The sequence below is a fragment of the Geotrypetes seraphini genome, chromosome 6, assembly GCF_902459505.1.
Source record: "Geotrypetes seraphini chromosome 6, aGeoSer1.1, whole genome shotgun sequence".
NCBI classification, from domain to species: Eukaryota; Metazoa; Chordata; class Amphibia; order Gymnophiona; family Dermophiidae; genus Geotrypetes; species Geotrypetes seraphini.
This window is the reverse complement of record NC_047089.1, coordinates 9538310-9560893: the sequence shown is the minus strand read 5'-3', so window position 1 is coordinate 9560893 and position 22584 is coordinate 9538310. Positions and strand designations below refer to the sequence as shown.

Sequence of the window (22584 nt, the reverse complement as noted above, 5' to 3'; positions counted from 1 at the left end):
GACCATTCAGCGCGGCTCTCAGCGTTAAAAACCTCTAGCGTGGTTTCGTTGAAGAGGGAGGTATATGTATATTGATTCTTGTAAACAAATTTATTTGTTAATCGTTTCTGTGATCTGCTTCTTTGTAATTTGTTATTATTTGAAAATTTTAATAAAAATTTATTGAATTTTAAAAAAAAAGAACACAGCTCTTTACTTGGGATGACTAGTCTTCTCCTCAATCTCTGTTTTGCATTTGGGGGGTAGAAATCCGAGGGAACCGTATGTGCTTGGAGGTGAGAGGCTGATAAGCACTAATGGAGGGAGGGACCTTGGGGTGATTGTGTCTGAGGATCTAAAGCAGTGGTTCTTAACCTTGTTGGAGGTACTGAATCCCACCAGTTTCATATGCGTGTTCACCGAACCCTTCTTTATTGGAAAAATAAAATATGATTTTTACAAATTCAAAACATAGGTATACAGTGAGGGAAAAAATAATATCAATTTTGAACATAAAAAAGTTCTCCTATATTTCGAATAATAATAACAACATAATAATGAAATTTACTGCAAATCAGTGTGACTTCTGCTGTTGATTGATAGATCAAGAAACCGAGTACACGATCAGTCTTGATCAAAATCACTGAATAACTGATAGATGATTGAACATGACCGAAGCGCTATATGAGTCGGAGGTGTGTTTTGATCTCCGCCGAACCCGCGAGACTGACTCACCGAACCCCTGGGGTTCGGTCGAACCCAGGTTAAGAACCACTGATCTAAAGGCATCTAAACAATGTGATAAGGCAGTAGATGTAGTCAGAATAATGCTAGGCTGTAGAGAAAGAGGAGTAACCAGCAGAAGAAGGGAGGTGTTCATGCTCCTATATAGGACATTGGTGAGGCCACACTTGGAGTATTGTGTTCAGTTTTGGAGGCCGTATCTGGTGAAGGATATAAAAACAAAACCAAAAACTGTGGATACAGATGTTCTGGAGATAATTTATTAAACACTGACATATAAAAACATGAAAATTCAATTTTAAAAAGTACAATGATAAAAAATACAGTGATAAAAATCCAACCGGACCCTACACGGTCCGTGTTTCGGCGAACACGCCTTCCTCAGGGGTCCAATGGTTTGCTACTTCGGCTTGTCTGTGGTGTTCTTTGCTCACATGTTTAAAGACAATAGACTGTTTTCAGTCCAATTCTTTATATGTGAGGTTGCAAACCATTGGACCCCTGAGGAAGGCGTGTTCGCTGAAACACAGACCGTGTAGAGTCCGGTTGGATTTTTACCACTGTATTTTTTATCATTGTACTTTTTTAAAGTGAATTTTCATGGTTTTATGTCAGTGTTTAATAAATGATCTCCAGAACATCTGTATCCACAGTTTTTGTTTTTGTTTTCATCGGTGCATTGTTTTCACTGTGGATCATTGGGTCTCCCCATTTTTCTTTGTTGTGAAGGATATAAAAAGACTTCAAGCGGTTGAGAGGAAGGTGATGAAAATGGTAAGGGGTTTGAATCAAAAGAAGTATGAGAAGAGACTGAAAGACCTAAACATGTATACCCTAGAGGAGAAGAGGGACAGGCGTTTAAATACTTGAAAGGTATTAATATAGAACCAAATCTTTTCCAGAGAAGGGAAAATGGTAAAACTAGAGGGCATAACGAGGTTACAGGGAGGAAGACTCAGGAGCAATGTTGACAAATTCTTTTTCATGGAGAGGGTGGTGGATGCCTGGAATGCCCTCCTGAGGGAAGTGGTGGAGAGGAAAACGGTGATGGAATTCAAAAAAGCGTGGGATAAACATAGAGGATCTCTAATTAGAAAGTGAAGGATGTAAAGTAAAGAACTAAGGCCAGTATTGGACAGACCTGCACGGTCTGTGTTCCATATATGGTGATTAGGTTTAGGGTGGGCTGGGGTGGGCATCAATGGGAACTCCACTAATATGGAACATGAGGATGTTACTGGCCAGACTTTACGGTAGACATCCTGCAAACAACAGGATGGTTGGATAGGCTGGAGTGAGCTGGGACGGCAGCTTCAGCATTTGGAACCTAGGACAATACCAGACTTTACAGTCTACGGCCCAGAAATATCAAAGAAGAGACAAGTTAATCTAATCATATATTTTTAGTGAGAATAACTAATGGGCCGACTGGATGGACCGTTCAGCTCTTTATCTACCGTCATTTACTATGTTACCTGGCAGAAACCCAAAGAGTAGAAACATTCCAGAGCTGAGATTGTGATGTCATAATGCCTCATTCCACCAATGCCTAAGAGCCGACCTCAGCAGTGATGTCACAATGGCTTGATTAGATGGCAACTTCAGCATTTGGAACCTAGGACAATACCAGACTTTACAGTCTGCAGCCCAGAAATATCAAAGAAGACACAAGTTAATCTAATCATGTATTTTTAATGGGTATAACTTATGGGTAGACTGGATGGACCGTTCGGGTCTTTATCTGCCATCATTTATTTATTTATTTATTCGATTTTTTAGCCCATCCTCCCAAAAGAGCCCAGAACGGGTTATAATGCTTCCAAGTTTCCAAGTTTATTAGTAAAATTTGATTAATCGCCTATCACATTTCCTAGGCGATGTACAATCTCATTAAAAATCAGTTGGGGTGACAAATATAACAAACAATATTCAAAGTGAGTTAAAAATAATAATTACAGACATTGCTATACATAATTTCTACATATCAATTCAAAGCAAAGGAAGGTTTATTAAAGGGTTACAATCAATATTAATTTAATTTAATTACATTTAAGGAAAAAACGATAGGAGGGGTAACAAATAAAATTTATATTTAATATATAGAATAAAAAGTGAAAAGTAAAAAAGTTTTAGGATATAAAATTTATACATTAAAAGCATCATTAAAAAGGAAGCTCTTAAGTTTGGATTTAAATTTATCTAGGTTCCTTTCCTCTCGAAGAAAAAGTGGGAGATCATTCCAAGATTGAGGAGCTGTTATTGAGAACATGGTGTGATGCCTTGTATTGATAACTTTCAGTGAGGGTATTGCCAATAAGTGTTGATCCTGCGATCTTAACTGTCTCGAAGTATGATAAGGAATTAAAACTCTAAAAATAAAAGCGGGGGTTTTAAATAATAATGATTTAAATGTAAGCAGACATATTTTAAATAAGATTCGGTGTGTAACTGGGAGCCAATGTGCTTTTTTGAGAAGTGGAGAGACATGATCGAATTTTTTGGCTTTGTAAATTATTTTAACAGAGGCGTTCTGAATAATTTGCAGACGTCTGATTTCTTTCTGCGATATACCTTTAAATAAAGCACTACAATAATCAATTTTGGAAATTACTAATGAATGAATTAAAATATTCAGAGATTTTGCACATAAAAATTTTGCCACTGAACGAATTTGTCGGAGTCGATAGAAAGTAAATTTGACCACATGACTTATGTGATCATGATACGTTAATTTATTATCAAATATCACTCCGAGAATGAATATATTGGTGCATTAAAATTATAAGTAAGATAGGTACTTAGAAATTCCCTTACTGTCCCGAAGGCTCACAATCTAACTAAAGTACCTGGAAAAATGACAATTAGAAGAGTAATAAAGAAAGAAAAATAGAGATAGAGGAGAAAAATAAGAAAATAAACATTCTAATAAGATTACAATGATCTAAAGGAATTTGAAAGGTTAAAAAGAGGGGAGATAAGAATAGATGGAGAGGTAGAACCGATGAAGCAATAGAATTCTGGGGATATTTAAATGAAATTTGAATGATAAAATAAAACAAAACAAGTGGCAAAACAATGAGTGAGATTTAAAAAATATATCATAAACTAAAAAGAAGTGAAAATAAAATCAAAACAGTCAAAACTTGAAGTCCAGCTTGAACGGGCCCCCGAGCCAACCGTTGGTCCGATGGCCGGACTGCAGCCCTCCTCCGTCGGCTCTCCCCTGCTGCGAGTCGTTTCTTTTCATATTTGGCTTGCTCCTCACGAGACAGTTCATGAAATGCACGTGGTGGCCTATCTGGGAACAGCGGTGGGAATTTCTCAGACTCCAGCTGCTGCTGTATGCGGTGGTACTCACTGCGACTTACAGGCATGAACTCTCCTCACCATTGCCATGTCATCCGGCGCTGGCAGTTGGCTCCTGGTTTATTAAAGTCACAAGCGGCACAAGTGGCCTCATCCACCATGGCAGAGGGCTGCAGCCAGTTGGTGAGGATGATATTGGGGTACATTGCGCCCACATCCAGGTGATAAATGAGGGGACACTCAATTCGGTTTGGTACCTCCTTCAAGGAAGTCAGTTTCTTCTTGATATCATCACACACTTCCTGGAAATTGGTGACATGCTCCAGAGAAAGCTTCTCTTCCTCCTCAATGGCATGCCGCATGGTCTTCTCCACTCGCTGCAGGAGGAAGTCAAAAGCTGCTGGGTTCATTTTAAAGCGGCAGGGAATGTCACTGCGAAATACTCCAGACTCCAGAGCCTCCACATGACCGCCCACATAAGTCTCAGAGTCCAGTACATGCCCATCATTTGTCAGCTTATTGAAAATCTGCTCTTGTTTATTTGGGAAGATGATATTCATTTACTATGTTACCTGGTAGAAACCCAGAGTAGCAACATTCCAGAGCTGAGATTGTGATGTCATAATGCCTCATTCCACCAATGCCTAAGAGCCAACCTCAACAGTGATGTCACAATGGCTGCTGGATTGTCCTATACTCAGCTCACATAGGAATTCCCATACTAGGACAGATTGAAGGTCCATCAAACCCCCAGTATCCTGTTTCCAAGAGTGGCCAACCCAGGTCCCAAGTACCTGGTGGAAACCCAAAGAGTAGCAACATTCCAGAGCTGAGATTGTGATGTCATAATGCCTCATTCCACCAATAAAAGCCAACCTCATCAGTGATGTCACAACGGCTTGATTAGACGGCAACTTCAGCATTTGGAACCTAAGACAATCCCAGGTGGACTTTACAGTCTACGGCCCAGAAATAGCAAAGAAGAGACAAGTTAATCTAATCATGTACTTTTAATGGGTAGACTGGATGGGCCGTTCTGCTCTTTATCTGCCGTCATTTACTATTATTTATGCGTCGCTTATAACCTAAGTGGTTTATGTTCAGGTGCTCAAATGTTTTTCCCTATCTGTCTCGGTGAGCTCACAATCTATCTAATGTACCTGGGGCAATGGGGGGGGGGGGAATTATGTGACTTGCCCAGGGTCACAAGGAGCAGCATGAGATTTGAACCCACAACCTCAGGATGCTGAGGCTATAGCTCGAACCACTGCGCCACACACTCCCCAATGTATGAGTCTGTATTAACTGTACTTAAATGACTTATTTGTTTAGGGTTTTGTATTGTTTTGCTTTTATCATTTTATTCTTTTGATATTATGTTGGTGTTTTTTGTTACTGTCGATTACATCTGAACAGACTGTTTTCACTAAAGCCTGCCAGCGTTATTGTCTGTAATATTTGAATACTGACTAATCATTTTACAGGTTGGAATAAATTGGTTTGATTCAGAGCATCGGTTCCACTTTTTTTTTTTTTTTTTTCTTCGTCTTGTGGTATTTTATAACCCCCATATTATTTTAGGAAGATTATAAGTGCTTAAATATATTCTTTTCTACCACGCAGAACGCAAGCGTGAGCTGCCACAGAATAAAGTGTCCACCTTTGCACTGCATCAGCACAATGACTGAGCCTCACCAGTGCTGCCCAAGGTGTGTGGGTAAGTGGATAACCTTTTGTAACATACAGAAGATCATTTATAACACGGTGTACAAGTAGGTATTGATTATATATTATAAGCGGAAATAAGAAAGAGAATTGATTAGGGTTTAAGAGGGCTGTATTGAGAACTTGCTCAAAAACACTAACTCTTTATTGTAACACTTTTACAGAAGCTCATGCATTGTAACACCATTACAAAGCTCCTATAAACCACACTGAATTGATTCCTCCAGTCATTAGCAGCGCTATAGAAGCTTTCAATAAACAATAAAGGTGCTGGCTATTGTGTATAAAAAATAGAGACCTACTTTTCTGTATGGCATACTAGCAGAGCCACATTAAGACTTGAGAAAGCTTGCTGCCGGCATTGGCTTTCCCTCTGATTATGGTTACCAGACATCCAGGTTTCTTCGGACCTGTCCTCCTTTTGAGGACATGTCCGGGGGCCTGGACGGCTTTTCAAAACCCGGCACTTTGTCTGGGTTTTGAAAAGCTTTCCTCCACTTTGCGTCAGGCAGGAGGGCATCCATGCATGAGTGGATGCCACCCAATGACCTCATGCACAGGTGCGCATGACGTCATTGTGTCACATGCGCAGATGTCCTTCTGCCCGATGAGAGCAGACAGCAGGGGCGGTGCTGGGGGTTGGGACTGGGGTGTGACGGGGTAGGGATGGGTGTAACTGGGTGGGCCTAGGGGGTGGGTCTAGGGATCCGGATTTTCCAAATGGAAAATGTGGTAACCCTATCTCTGATGTCACTTCCTGGCCCCGCAACCAGGAAGTGATTTCAGAGGGGAGCCAGGCCGGAGATGCTGTTCACTCTAGCGAAGACTTAAAGAGGTATTGGGGAAAGGGAGGGCTTGAGTGTGGTGAGGAAAGAGCATGGGGGAGCGCCTCCTACCCTCGTTACACCACTGTATGCAGTTGTAGGATTTTAGCAATAATGAAATGGGCAATGGTAGGCATGTAGGAAGAAACTATGAATAGGCCCGTCTTTAGACTAGTGATATAAATGGGAGCCAGTGGAGGAATTGCTGAGCACAGGGGCAGCGGAATGCTGTCTTGTTTGGGGGGGACAAGGCGCTCCGCCCTAGCCCCGGCGAAATCGTGCAGCAGCTTCAATTTTAAATGATTGGGCAGCCGCAGCACAGCATCAAGAAGAAGGCCTGTCCCTGGAAGTCTTCATTCTACTTCCGGGGGCAGGCCTGCTCCTTGAAGCTGCGTGGCATTGGCTGCCCGATCATTTTAAGTGGGCGGGCACCAGTTTTTGGGGAGGCCATGGCCCCTGTGGCCTCCCCTGTTCTGACGCCTATGGCTGAGCAGGTGGCAGGAACAAGAGATGCCTAAAGCTGAGGTGGGACAAAGAAGGGAAAACCAGAGTAAGGGCTTGACAGGATGATGACCCAGCGGTACCCAAAAGGCCAACAAACTAAACCTAAGATTGGCCAAAACCAATTCAAAGACTTCCCCCAAAAAATTTGGCAATAAATATAGAAAGGGCTGTAGACCCTCATTGTATTAGCCAAAATGGGAAGAGCACTGGAAAGTTTAATGACTACAATAAAATACAACAAAACCCAATGAACAAAGAGAGAGACCCCAGTGCTGGGGAACTGCAGTAGATCAAACCACTAGCAGTAGTATAATCCCAGGCAGACAACTCATGTTTCACTATCCTGGAGCTATAACCTAAATGAGTTCGCCCCGTCCATCATGATGTCTCCTCTAGCGTGAAAAAAATAAATATAAGGCTAAGTGTTGAGTGAAAATAATAATGTGAAAAACTTGAGTACCCAACACATGATAGGAGATCCTTGGAGGGAGGAGGTGTCTGAGGGATGGGGGAATAGGTGAGGTGTTGCATTGTCCAGGTTAAAGGGAGTGGTGGAAAACTGGAACGCTCTTCCGGAGGCGGTTATAGGGGAAAACACCCTCCAGGGATTCAAGACAAAGTTGGACGCATTCCAGCTAAACTTGGAACGTACGCAGGTAAGGCTAGTTTCAGTTAGGGCACTGGTCTTTGACCTAAGGGCTGCCGCAGGAGCGGACTGCCAGGCATGATGGACCACTGGTCTGGCCCAGCAGCGGCAATTCTTATGTTCTTATAAGTTTCAAGTTCAAGTTTAATAAAATTTGATAAAATCGCTTCTCTTGGTTTACAAAGCGAGTTACCATGCAATAAAAACAAGTCAGACACCTACTGATAACAGAAGGACATAACGGACCGGTACAAAAGGTCAACAGAGGGAGAAATACAATCTAGATGAGGAAAGAAACAGATAAGGAATGGGGGGAATTATAAATAAAGTTTAAAATAATAAAGAAATATATGAAAGTAGGATGGAGGGAAAAAGAAAAGGAGTGGAAGGTTTGAATGGACGTGGGAAGGGGGAGGGAGAATAAAGATGCCATTTTGGTTGCAACTCATAATGGAGCCTTTTCACCATTAACACGTGGACTGTTCTACCGAAAATACATGTAACTTTGAACAAATAGTAATCTGTTTAAAAGTTATCCGGCAGCTGGCCGCTGAATGCTATCCTTGGTCTGTACGCCATTGGACTTTGCTGCTTTGAACTGGGTAAGCGGTACAGCTTGACTTAACTGCTCTTTTGTTTTGCTCCCTCTGCAGAACCGCACACTCCCTCTGGCCTCCGGGCGCCCATGAAGTCATGCCAATATAACGGGACAGTCTACCAACAGGGCGAGATGTTTACCGCGAGTGACTTCTTCCCAGCTCGGCAGCCAGACCAGTGTGTGCTGTGCAGCTGCTCTGTAAGATACAGGGGAGTGTGGGATATAGGCGGTCATGGGGTGGACGTCAGGAATTTGAAGGGCCGTGAGACCGTCTCTCCGTTTATCAGTTCCCTCAAATCACACCAAAGAAACTAATTTTATGACTGGGATGTGGCACCCCTACAAAGATAATACCAATGAGAGAAAAAAAAAACATCAAACAAATAAATTCTCAAGAAAAAGCAATACAACCCAGAGAGAATTTAAATAAATGTCTTCGAAAATAACATTAGTTAAATTCAATAATTAAGTACTCAGTGACGTGAACATGCAAATATGCCAGCAAAGGGCTGAAAGATGTTCAACTCTTTACATCATTGCACTAGTCCTCCCTGCCTCCATTGTGGAACCGTAACTCAAAAGATATATATGTGATAAAAAGTTACTTAGCTCAATAGTTCTTGTAGACTCATGATTTCCAAGCAGGGGGGGGGGGGGCACAGATGCATGAGATGGCATCAAATTCTGTGTGCTTCCAAATCTCCAGTAACCACAAAAAAGTGCACAGCATAAATAGTCCAAAATCAAAAAACCAAAAATCAAAGTAAAATATGTTGCTCCAAATCCTTAATTCACATAGTCCATACATTAAAGATTTTGTTTCAAAAAACGCTTTTTCAAGAGGACGATAACGCGGGTGGAGAGCAGAGACGACACCCTGCCAAGCTCAGCGGTGTAACAACCGCTGGACCAAAACACTTCTGCAAAGATAACAGAAGCACCCGTGTACCTGTACGAAGCTGCCTTCAAGACCAGAGTAACTTTGCGCATTTGTGTTTATTCTCTAAACCAGGGGTTCACAACTCAGAGCACACCCAGGGGTTCACAACTCAGAGCACACCCAGCCAGTTGTGTTTTTAGGATATCCACAATGTATTCATTTGTTTAATCACTTTCTTAGCCTATCCTCCCAAAGAGCCCAGAACGGGTTACAAGTTAACATACGCTACCTAATATAGGTTACATTACATTGGTGACTTCTATTCCGCCTTTACCTTGCGGTTCAAGGCGGATTACATAAGAATTGTTATGATTTTAATACATAAGCTTATATAGGAACTTTTTCTAATTTGCTAAGGAGAAGATTGGTAGAGTCGGTGGTGTCTGGAACTTTGTTGTAGAGTTATATTGGTTTTATGTGTTTTTTGAAGAGTAAGGTTTTTGTTTATTTTTTGAAAGTTTTGTAGTCTGTGGTTAAAGTCAGCAGATTGGTGAGTTGTCGGTCTAGTTTTGCTGCTCTGGTGGCCAGGCTAGCTAAAAAGAGTTAGAGAAAGACTTCTAACAGAGATAAGTGAGAAGATAGATAGACTGAGTCTGCTAATAGTGATGACGGACATCTTGCAGCGGTGGGACAAATCCCATACGTTAAAGGACAGATCTAACAGCTGACCGAATGATTTTACATTAGCAAGACAATTGAAACCCAAGACAGATTCGTGTTCACTGCCTCCTCGGCATGTAAATCTCTCTGATGCATATTCATTGCAGATATGATGGCAACGGGCGACTTCAAAACTTTTCGAAAAGAAATCAAAACCCTACTTTTCAAAAAATTTATCCAGATATCTTAACCCAACCCTTCCCCCTCCTCCTAGATAAATTCTCCCCCAAAACCTCCACTTAAATAATCTCTTCCTCCCCAAAACACCAACCAAGTATTCAGATCCCTGAAATGTAACGTAATCTTATTTGTACTCTAACTGTAATCTATTTGTTATATCACACAGTAACGTACAGTCAATTTAATATCCAATTTGCAAGTTCTTCCGGAATTAATCCAGCTACCTCTCCTCCCTTGTAACCAAAAAAAAAAAAACAACCAATACTGTTGTATCTTCACTGGAAATGTCCAGTTAGCTCTTTTGTAATCCGCCTTGAACTGCAAGGTATAGGCGGAATAGAAGAAACCATCCGCACAGTGTGCAGCAGCCTCGAAGAAAGCCAACAGGATGCTGGGCATCATCAAGAGGGGCATATCAACCAGGACGCGGGAAGTCATCATGCCGCTGTATCGAGCGATGGTGCGCCCACATCTGGAATACTGCGTTCAATATTGGTCGCCGCACCTCAAGAAGGACATGGCAGTTCTTGAGAGAGTCCAAAGGAGGGCAACTGGTAAGAGGGCTGGAAAACTTCCCATATGCTGAGAGGCTGGATAAACTGGGGCTCTTCTCTCTGGAAAAAAGGAGGCTCAGGGGGGATATGATAGAGACCTTCAAAATACTTAGGGGCATAGAGAGGGTGGACAGGGACAGGTTCTTCAGACTAAAAGGGACGACAGGTACGAGGGGGCACTCAGAGAAACTGAAGGGAGATAGGTTCAAATCAAATGCAAGGAAGTTTTTCTTCACCCAAAGGGTCGTGGACAAATGAAATGCGCTCCCGGAGGAAGTGATCCGGCAGAGTACAGTACAGGGATTCAAACAGGGATTGGACAGAAAAGGGGATCATGGGTACTGAGGGAGGTGCTGGGGTGTTGCATAAGTATAGACAGCTCACCAGGTCGTGCAGGTGCAAGGCCGGAGGGTTAGGACATTGATGGGAAGATAGGACTTCGATGAGAAACCTAGGGGGCAAGGGGGCCCCTTCTGGTGATTAAGGCAGGTCATGACCTGTTGGGCCGCCGCGGGGGCGGACTGCTGGGCGGGATGGACCTCTGGTCTGACCCGGCAGAGGCACTGCTTATGTTCTTATGTTCTTAAGTCCCTAATGTAATGTAATATCCTGAAAACTTGACTGGCCAGGTGTGCCCTGAGGACTAGGTGAAGAAATAGTGCTCTAAATTATGTACAGAGACCCCTGCTCTGTCCATTCCCTGCCCCTAGTGATTCTGAGGGTTCTGTTTTCCATTTTTTTACGTGTGTATATGAGGCACGTTCTTCCATACAATACATCCAGTTACTCCAATGCATACACACAGACCAAGCCAGTGGCAGTAAACGTCGGCAGGATTGTATTAGCTGGTTCTGGTCAGAAATCTGGTTAGAGCCAATACAATCCACAAAAGTAAGGAAAACGACCCCGAAGCAAGAAGACAGGTGGGGAAGGGATTGTACACATCAGCCTTATTAAATATGGTTATGGCAAGCGTACGGAATTGTGCGGAATGAAATTCTCATCATATGATGAAGTGAAAAACGCCATAGCTGCCACACAAAAATTGATGTCGTTTTTGAAATGCTACATAAATAGTATTGAATGTGAAGGGCGCTAGTAAAAAAAAAAAAAAAAAAAAGTTCAGATCCTGTGGAGTCATTTGACTGAATAAAAAAGAGCAGTCTCGTTGCTTTTCAAACTCCTGAGCTTGGACAAAGAGCCTTAGAGCTGCTGTAATCATAGACGTAGCCGTTTTGAGCCAAATGATTTGTTTTTGAGTTATTGTATGAAGGGATTCATTTAAACTTACATTTTTGGAAGCCAAACAGAAGGAAAAGCCACAGGTCCAGCTTTGGAAGTGAAACCAAAAATACAGCAAAGCGGCAGCGTTAATGTCTCTCAGATTTTTATTTTAAGATTTGGAAGAGTTCGAGGTAGTGAGTGAAATCCTGTGCTGGAATGCAGTTGATCAATATATACATGGAAGACTTTGACAATGTGGCACTTTTCATGGACCTCAAAAATTCTTCTTAAAACATGTTTTGATATAAAAAATGAAGAAGGAAAGGTGCAGGTTTGGTCTAGTGGCTCATTGGCACCAAGCTATAGTTAGAAACATAGAAACATGATGGCAGATAAAGGACAAATGGCCCATCCAGTCTGCCCATCCACAGCATCCACTATCTCCTCCTCTCCCTATTGGCTAAAGTTCTTAACATTTGCATCTCCTCGTCCTATAGGCTAAGGCTCTTTACACCTGCATTGTGAGGTCATAGAGCTTTATGGTTATAGAAACAGAGAAACATGATGGCAGATAAAGGCCAAATGGCCCATCCGCAGCATCCACTATCTCCTCCTCTCCCTATTGGCTAAGGCTCTTAACATTTGCATCTCCTCTTCCTATAGGCTAAGGCTCTTTACACCTGCATTGTGAGCTCATAGAGCTTTATAGTTAGAGGAACATGATGGCAGATAAAAGCCAAATGGCCCATCCGCAGCATCCACTATCTCCTCCTCTCCCTATTGGCTAAGGCTCTTAACATTTGCATCTCCTCTTCCTATAGGCTAAGGCTCTTTACACCTGCATTGTGAGGTCATAGAGCTTTATGGTTATAGAAACAGAGAAACATGATGGCAGATAAAGGCCAAATGGCCCATCTAGGCTGCCCATCCGCAGTAACCATTATCTCTTCCTCTCTCTAAGAGATCCCACGTGCCTATCCCAGGCCCTCTTGAATTCAGACACAGCCTCTCCACCACCTCTACCAGGAGACTGTTTCACGCATCTACCACCCTTTCTGTAAAAAAGTATTTCCTCAGATTACTCCAGAGCCTATCACCTCTTAACTTCATCTTGTGCCCTCTCATTGCAGTTTCCTTTCAAATGAAAGAGACTCGACTTATGTGCATTTACGCATTTAAACGTCTCTATCATATCTCCCCTCTCCTGCCTTTCCTCCAAAGTATACAGATTGGGATCTTTAAGTCTGACCCCATACACCTTATGATGAAGACCATACACCATTTTGGTAGCCTTCCTCTGGACCGACTCCATCCTTTTTATATCTTTTTGATGGTGAGGACTCCAAAATTGTACACAATATTTTAAATGAGGTCTCACCAAAGTCTTATATAGGGGCATCAATACCTCCTTTTTTCCTACTGGCCATAGCTCTCCCTATGTAACCTAGCATCCTGGTGATGTAAATGCACATGAGTCGAGTCTCTTTCATTTGAAAGGAAGCTCCGGAATGAGAGGGCAAAGGATGAAGTTAAGAGGTGATAGGCTCAGGAGTAATCTAAGAAAATACTTTTGTACAGAAAGGGTGGTAGATGTGTGGAACAGTCTCTCGGAAAAGTTGGTGGAGACAGAGACGGTGTCTTATTTCAAGAAAGCCTGGGATAGGCACGTGGGATCTCTTAGAGAGAAGAAGAGATAGTGGTTACTGCGGATGGGCAGACTGGATGGGCCATTTGGCCTTTATCTACCATTATGTTTTTGTGTCTTCTCAGGGTTGCACAAGGCCACTCCTCCCTCCATAAATCACTTTGAACGTCGACCCCCATAGTGAACATTTCCTACTCTTTGTGGTCATGAGGGTATGGCAGCAAAACTGAGCCTCTACAGAAAGAGCCAGACAACGGGATAAAAGTAAACCAAAACCCTTTTATTGCTTCCACAAAATATCCCAAAGGCTATTACCGCACAGGCTGGCTCGAGGTCTCTTGTGGCTCTGTGAAAAGTTTTCCCTGGTATTCAGCAACTTAAAGACAATCCAACACAGTCTCCAGTTTACATTATATTAGTGATTTTTATTCCGCCATTACCTTGCGGTTCAAGGCGGATTACAGAAGAGGATTTCTGGACATGTCCAGAGGTGTTACAGAGTAGAGCGGGTTGCTTCAGAGGATTGAAATGTTTCATACGGGGATGGGTGGAATTGAGCGGCCCTGAGGAGGCAGGTCTAGGGGGTCTAGATTTTCCGTTTGGAAAATCTGGTAACCTAATGTATGGTTCTTTTTTCTTATTCCTGAAGTTTGTTTTTATATATTTGGTTTGATTCAGTTATTAAGATTTTATTTGCAACTCTTGGGTAAACCGTGGCCACGTCAGGCACATGTTACATGAAATTTCTTTTTGCTCCATATATTGGTTGGTCTGCTCTCTGTTCTACCTCTGAATCATTGCAAATCATCCGCCTCTCACATGCTTAGGGACCAGGTGCATATGTCTAGATGGGAACAAGAGGCGTGGTACAGATTTAACTATCTGTTCTTTATTGCTGTGGGTTTTGTTTCTGTTTGTCTACCTCCTAGGATGGACAGATTTACTGTGGATTGATGACATGCCCAGAAGTGGTCTGCCCCTTTCCCCTCAGTCTTATGGATTTCTGCTGCCGAGTCTGTAAAGGTAAACTAAACTAACTAAACTAAACCTTAGGTTTGTATACCGCACCATCTCCATGGTTGTGGAGCTCGGCACGGTTTACAGGAATTGTAATGAGAAGGAACTACAAGGAAGGGCTAGATGAAGATCAGAGGAAAGAAGAATGTTAGAGGGCTAGGATGGCAGAAGAGTAGGGGGTGTTAGATTCTTGAGAAAAGCCAGGTTTTCAGATGTTTATGGAAGGGTTGGAGAGCACTCAGGTTCCGAAGAGGGGAGGTAAGGTTGTTCCAGAGCTCGGTGAATCTGAAGGGGAGGGAAGTCTCCAGTTTACCTGGGAGGGAGATGCCTTTTAAAGAGGGGAAGGATAATTTCGATTTTTGGTTGGGTCTGGTGGTATTAGGTAATACGAATAGGTTGTTGTTGGAGATTTCCAAAACAAAAATAATGTTTTCGTCAAGGAAGCCTGACCTTGAATCCAATACCGTTGTGAACGTATTGGACTCAGTTCTGCATTTTTCGAAGAATATATGTAGTACTTGGGAGTGATGTTAGATCCACAACTAACTTTCACGCTGCTTCTACAGAATATGATCAAAAAGACTTATTTTCAACTGCGACTACTAAGTAAACTTCAAGATGTACATATCAGGGCATGATTTTAAGCAAATATTGCAATCTGGACGGGGCTTGAGGAGTCTGAGCCAATCAGGGCCTTCCAAATAACCCTCCTCCTCAAAAAAGAAGGTTACTTCGTAACCCTCAAAAAGACAAAATAGTATCGAATTGTCGGAGCGCATTTGACGGGTTACCTCCCATTCAATGCGTGAAATTTTTAGGGGCATTTGTTGGGTCCTGCACGCATTTGACGGGTCACCATATATCACACCTAAAAAATTGGCACCAACTAGCGCAGCGTTAAAGTTCCGCACACCCTATGGAATCGCGCTTAGTGCCTGTGCATCGCGTAACTTTTAGGTGCACCTATTTAGGCCAACTAAAACCAAGTCTAATGCCTGCGCCTAAGTTATGCGTGCACTGGCACTCGTGCATAACTTAAAACACCCCCCACGATCCTCTCCATGACCACACCCCCTATTTAGGATCGCGCACTTGACCTGTTGCATAACTTTTATAGAATCCCGCCTTGCAGTTGTGTGCGTAACTTCCAATTAATCTCAATTAACATCAATTATAAGGTATTAATGCCAATTATCAGCACTGATTAAGACCTATTAGTCAATTACGTTGTGTGCGTACATCAACTGCGTGCAGCAGTTTACTCACGCAACTTTAGGCGTGATTTATAGAATTTGGGGGGGTTAGTAACTTTATTTTATTTTATTTTGCAGAGAGCTCCATTGAAAAGTCTGTGGAAGAGGAACGTCTACAATTAAACAGAGGTGTTGTACGTGACATTTGCATTTTTGAATCTTATAGCCATGATTTATGTAGGATTATAATGCAGATTGTGAGGGGGAAAAAAAATTACAATGGTCATGAAACCAAATATTCCATCAAATGAAACATATTTCTTAAGAGGTGTGGAAAGAATTTCAGCACGCCCAACAGGAAGGATCATAAATAACATAAGGAATCTCTTTACAATATCGCTCGATTTTTCTCCTATACGTTTACAACGATTTGGAATGGGATTCCCTCTTGTGTGAGAACTCTTCTCTCCTTCCAGATTTTCCGTAAATCAATGAAAACACTGTTATTTCAACAGTTCTTAGAAAATTGTTCTAAGGAAAATGAGTCATCTTCTCTCTAGGACAGGGGTGTCAAAGTCCCTCCTGGAGGGCCGCAATCCAGTCGGGTTTTCAGGATTTCCCCAATGAATATGTATGAGATCTATTTGCATGCACTGCTTTCATTGTATGCTAATAGATCTCTTGCATATTTATTGGGGAAATCCTGAAAGCCCGACTGGATTACGGCCCTCCAGGAGGGACTTTGACAACCCTGCTCTAGGATGTCGGATGAGGGCCTTCATTAATAAGTTATTTTTTTCTCTAATCTAACTACTTTCACATCGTTTATTGATTTTTATGTAAACCGAGTCGAGCTCCTTTTGGGGAGATGACGGTATATAAATCCAAGATTTAGATTTAGATTAGGACTAGAGACTGACCAAATGTCAGTTCTGGTTTGGGATTTAGCCGAAAGTGCCAGTGCAGTTTTGGCTGAAACCAAAACTCTCTGCCCTCCCCTTCAACTGCCCACTCAATCATCCTCTATGCTTGCTTATGCTGTGCCAATCTAAATATGGATACAAGGATCTCCCCTGTAGTCTTGCAGGAAGTCTTGGTAGCCATTTTAAAGCAGCAGTGGGCACCGGGCAGGAAAGAATGAGGTTCTTTTCTGTCCCCCAAAGAGGCTACTAGATCACCAGGGCTTTCAATGGAAGTAAAGCCCCGGTGTCTCAATCTGTCCTCCTCACTTTCATTGCTTTCAATTAAAGTAAAACCCGGATATCTCAATCCGTCCTCCTTTTTCTGGAGCCATATGGTAACCCTAGTGGGGGCACGTTTTCTACCCAGGAGTGGGGGTGGGGGTGCATGGAGAGTAGGCATGACATTTTTGGATTGGCTTTAGTTCTGGCTGAAATCAAGCTTTTGCTGCCTCATAAATCTGCATGGATAAATTTAGCTAAACAAGAGAGGCAAGTTTCAGACTTGACTTTTTAACTTCAGAGGATGGCCCGATAAGCTTTCTTAAACTCCATAAGTTGCCTGACTCTATTTAATCTCCAATCATCTCCTTCCTTTGGCCTTCCTGTTGCTCTGTGTACTTGGCTCAAGGATGCTTAAATCCTGTCACTTTTTGCTTACTATCAACTATGATGGAAGGACTGCTCCTCACATCTATACATGCAATAAGGTCCACCACACAGGACCTGGTCCTTCATATCGAAATATCTCCCTACTTGTATGAAATCACAAAAGCAATGGTAAATGGAATATGTGTGTTTTTGTTTTGGGCAATGAACAGAGATATTCACAAGATCAATGCCTGAGCGAACTGCTTAACAAGAGGTCATTTGGAGCAACCGCATCGTCCATCTCCAGCTCATCTCTGGGAATTAACACAAGGACCTTCAAACAGAAAGGAGGAGGCACGACCATAAAGATCCTGTTCAGAGAAAAACACAAAAAAGGTAATGGAAGGGTCAACACAGCCAGCTTAGAAACAGCCAATACAGACAGACAGACACACATAGACAGACAGACAAACACAAACAGACACAGACAGACAGACACACACATACGCTTTATCCACATACCATTATTGTGCATGATCACTCTTTATATGGAAATAACATACCTGTCAACAAATGAAGTTAATTATTGAAAATTGATAATATGCAGTACATAGGTTTGCTTTGGTATAGCTGTACTGGAAGGGGAAGACACAAGGGGGGATTTTTTTTGGGGGGGGAGATTGGGGGGATCCCTAAATTTATGTGAGTCCTGGTCAATATTCAGCGTCAGGAGAGGTCTTGATGTGTGCTTTCCGTCAGGCACTAACTTGACTGTCCCGAAATGACAAGAGAGGGAGCCTCCTGTTTTTTTTGCTGAGAGCATGCAGATAATAATAATAATAATAACTTTATTTTTATATACCGCCAGCTATCTTGCGACTTCTAGGCGGTTTACAGTAAAAGAGATTGTGAATACAATAAAAGAAAATGTAAATACAATAAAGAGAGGCTTCACGTACAATGAATTAAGGAGTAAAGCAGTCTACATCTGATAATATTAATAATGTTAATAACAGTTTGTGTGTTGCAAGGCCCGGAAGTGCCAAGCTGTTTGCTCAGAAGTAGAAATATTCCATGACTTGAATAGAGTGTTCGTAGTTAGTGATTAGGGGTTGGGGTTAACAGTTTGCAAGTTTAGTTATGTGATGATGTTGTGGTACATAGCCGCAGGGGCACAGTTGGAGGATGTGGCCAAAAGGGCATGTTCAGAAGGGCAAGTCATGCCTCTCGGGAGCCCCTTGGAACACCGAGGAGCATCTTTGAAGTAAGTTACTTTGGAATTTCACTCTAATAGCTAAGAAGAAAGAAACAATGAAATCATCAAGGCCAGGAAAGTCAACAGTACGAAGAGTCGCTGGTCCTGTTGACAAACATTTAGTGCCACTTGGAACAGTTCCAGCTTCTTTAAGCTCTGGGGAATCTCTCTGTGGAGAATGTGGTGTACTGGTTAAAGCCACAGCCTCCGCACCCTGAGGTTGTGGGTTCAAACCCCACGCTGCTCCTTGTGACCCTGAGAAAGTCACCTAATCCTCCACTGCCCCAAGTACAAAACAAGTACCTATATATATGTAAACCACTTTGAGTATGGTTGTATAAGTACTAAAATGTGGTATACAAGTCCCAACCCTTTTCCCTGATGTCATAATGCCTCATTCCACCAATGCCTAAGAGCCAATCTCATCAGTGATGTCACAATGGCTTCATTGTTCTATGCTTGGCTCACTTCTGATATTGTATTGGATGAGGGTGTGGAGTAGTGGTTAGAGCTATAACCTCAGCACCCTGAGGTTATGGGTTCAAACCCCATGCTGCTTTTTGTGACCCTGGGCAAGTCACCTAATCCTCCACTACTCCATGTACATTAGATAGACTATGAGTCCAGGTCAGAGAGGGAAAATTGCTTGCATACCTGAATGTTATCCACCTAGAATCTTACTGATAATGCTAATGAATGAGTGCCACTTATTGACCTCTACAGCTAAAGGAGAGTTTTTCTTCTTTGATGTATGCAAAAGTCCCAGTTGTTTCGAAACCCTTGAAGGATCTTGAATGCCCACATCCTAAGTGTGATCAATGGTATATAAGAATTCTTGGTTGGGTATTGCTAGCATGGAGGTTATGCTCACATCTTTTATTACTCAGAATAATAAGTTTTCACAAGAAACAGTACTGAAATTTACTTGTAATATGGATGCAAATATCCCAACAATTGAGAAGCATTTGTCTTTAGTTGATGACCAAGTCTCTACTCTGCAGGCTACCTCATTAAACCTCTCTTAAAGACGCCCTTAATATGCATTTTAAGTCGGAAGCATATCATTGGGAGTAGAAATGTGAAGGGAGTCCTGGAGTGGCCGAGTCAAAGCCCTGATTTTAATCCCATTGAGATGCTGTGGGGTGATTTCAAACGGGGCTGTACATGCAAGAAACCCCTCAAACATCTCATAGCTGAAAGAATTCTGCATTGAGGAGTGGGCCAAACTTTCCTCAGTCCAATGTCAGAGACTAGTAGAAGCATCTCACTGCAGTTATATCAGCCAAAGGGGGTAACACTAGCTATTAGGGTGTAGGGTGTCCTAATTTATTCCTGAGTTAGAATACACATTTTTGTGGATATCTTTTGTTTCATGAGTAAATCAAGGAACATATTTGTTGTTTACCTGCAATTACATCACATTCTTTTCCAGAGATAAATAAAAAAGATTTGACATCGATATGTGAACATTTCTTAAGAAAGAACTGAACATTCCATGGGGTGTCCTAATTTTTTCACATGACTGTATATATATATATATATATTTATATGAATTTATACACTGTGAACTAACAAAAAACACACCAAAATGGTTTTTGTTGTAACTTTCACAGAACTCAGCTGATTCTTATGAAATTTAGTGCATCATATCCTGGATGAAGTTGATGCAAAATGTTGCAAATATTTCCCCCACACCCCAAAACTACCTTGCGAAAATGAATTGTGGCTCTGTGATACGCGTAGAAGCAGACAATAGTTTGCAAACGGTCTCTGTATCAAAATGGTTTTCACGGCAGAAGTCTGAATTCTGACAGAGAACGTGGCACTGCTAAAAGGTTACAGCAGTCGACGAACATTGAACGAGTTCCCACAGAAGGGCTGGAAAGAAAACGGCCTTGATGTGCTGCTACGCAAGATATGAGCAATGGACCGTAAGCCAGGCAGCGGACAACTGTGCTTGATTCGTACACAAGAGCACATTGACGTGCGCGATCTTGTACTGAGCCAGGAGGACATACCGCAAACACACCGAACAACTCGCCAGAAAGCAAGAGAAGCAGGAGTAAGCCAGACGACCGTGGTTAGGATAATTCTTGACGATCTGAAATGAAAGTGTCTTAAAAAGCGTCGAACCCAAGAGTTAACTATACACAACAAAGACACATGCCTGAAACGGTGCGAGCAGCTTTTGACCAAGTACCCGGAGCACTGCGTCGGCTTCATCTGGTTTTACAGATGAAAATATATTTACAATAACTCCACCAATTAACACACAAAATGATCGCCTGTGTGTGCCTTCAACAACACCTACTATGGACCCGCCCGACCTTCAGCCATGTTTTGGTCGCTATTTTAAATCTTGGATTCACAGATCTGTTCTTCATTGATCCTAGGGTTAAGATCAACGACTGCGAGGGGATATGCTAGAGACTTTTAAAATACTAAAAGGTTTCGACAAAATAGAGCAAGAAGCATCGTTATTCACGTTGTCAAATGTGACTCGGACGAGAGGTCATGGACTGAAATTGAGGGGTGACAGGCCCAGGACAAATGTCAGAAAGTTCTGTTTCACACAGCGAGTGGTGGACGCTTGGAATACTCTCCCGGAGGAGGTTGTGACGGAAACCTCCATTATGGGGGATTCAAGTGCAAGTTGGATGCACACCTCCTTGTAAATCACATTGGGGGATACGGGTAAATAAGGTCTTCATCAGGGAACACCTAGATTGTGTGTGCGGGTTGCCGGACTAGATGGACCAAAGGTCTGATTCGGTGAAGGCATTTCTTATGTTCTTATGTCCTCTTCATGCAGAAGGTATTGCGAATGTCAGGAGACTACTTTATCTTCCAACAGGACAATGCCCGAGCACATCGTGCAAAGGACACTGTAGAACTGCTACATCAGGAGTCCCCGGACTTCAATGGTCCAGGCCTCTGGCCTGCAAATTCACCAGATCTAAACTAGAGAATGACACGGGGAAAAAATCTGTCCCCGTCACCGCCCCGTCACCGGCCCACCATCCTCTGCACCACCCCGTCACCGCCGTTTCCTTCACCGCCCCGTCACCGTCACCGCCATCCCTTTCACCGCCCCGTCACCGCCACTGCCATCCCATTCACCGCCCCGTCACCGTCCCCGCTGCATCCATTTTCCGTTTTCATCCCCTTGGCCCAGAATCCTTTTCCCTTTCACTCCCTCCTTACAGTTTGAGCCGGGAACACGGGTGATCGCACGGTCCTCGCAGCCCCCACCCGCCTGCCCAATCGATCGTAGTGATTAGCCAGCTCTCTCCCTTCTTCTCACCTTAGTTTGCAGGCTTTCTTTTTCAGCGACCTGCACGCTTTCCCAAAGAGCCGCACACGCGCGGCTGCTCAGTGTTCAATCTTCTGCTCTGCTGCAACTTCCTGTTTCCGGTTGCGTCAGAGCAGAAGAACGAAACTGAGCAGCGGCGGGTGCGCGGCTCTCTGATAGCGTGCGGGTCGCCGAAAAAGAAAATCTACAAACTAAGGTGAGGAGAAGGGAGAGAGCTGGCTAAACACTAGAATCGATTGGGCGGGCGGGTGTGAGCTGCGGGGACCGCGCGATCCTTCATGCCTCACTGCGGGGACAAGACCCATTCACCGCCCCGCGGGCGGTGAATGGCCTTGTCCCCGTCGCCGCAGCGACTGCTAGTTTTCTTCCCCGTTTTCGGCGGGTGACCCGCGGCTAAAATGCGGTGGCCGCGGGTAAACCGCCACCGTGTCATTCTCTAATCTAAACCCAGTTGACTATCGGATCTGGGAGCTGATACAGGAACGCGTCTACCAGGCAGCGATATCTGATGTCAAAGACCTTAGACAGCACCTTATCTCTGTTTGGGCTGAGCTGAAGCAAAGCGTCGCTGACAAGTCCACAGATCAGCGGCGGCCGAGGCTGAGGGCGCGCCTTTGTGCAAAGGGAGGGCACTTCGAACATCTGCTTCAATGAAACATTACTTTTTGACTTGACAATTCTCTGCAAGATATGCCATAAAACTTTCTGATGTGGTTTTATTCAGTTC

General features: G+C 43.0%; 1 protein-coding gene across 2 annotated transcripts in view; it reads left to right on the top strand.

Moving 5' to 3' along the window:
- The window catches only part of CHRDL2 (chordin like 2), a 47997-nt gene that overhangs the window by 18702 nt on the left and 6711 nt on the right, over positions 1–22584 (top strand). For both annotated transcript variants that reach the window (XM_033949537.1, XM_033949536.1), the window contains exons 3-7: positions 5653–5746; positions 8382–8524; positions 14459–14552; positions 15878–15933; positions 17520–17685. In XM_033949537.1, coding sequence (XP_033805428.1) covers positions 5653–5746; positions 8382–8524; positions 14459–14552; positions 15878–15933; positions 17520–17685 — 553 coding nt within the window. The remainder of the gene's footprint in view (positions 1–5652; positions 5747–8381; positions 8525–14458; positions 14553–15877; positions 15934–17519; positions 17686–22584) is intronic.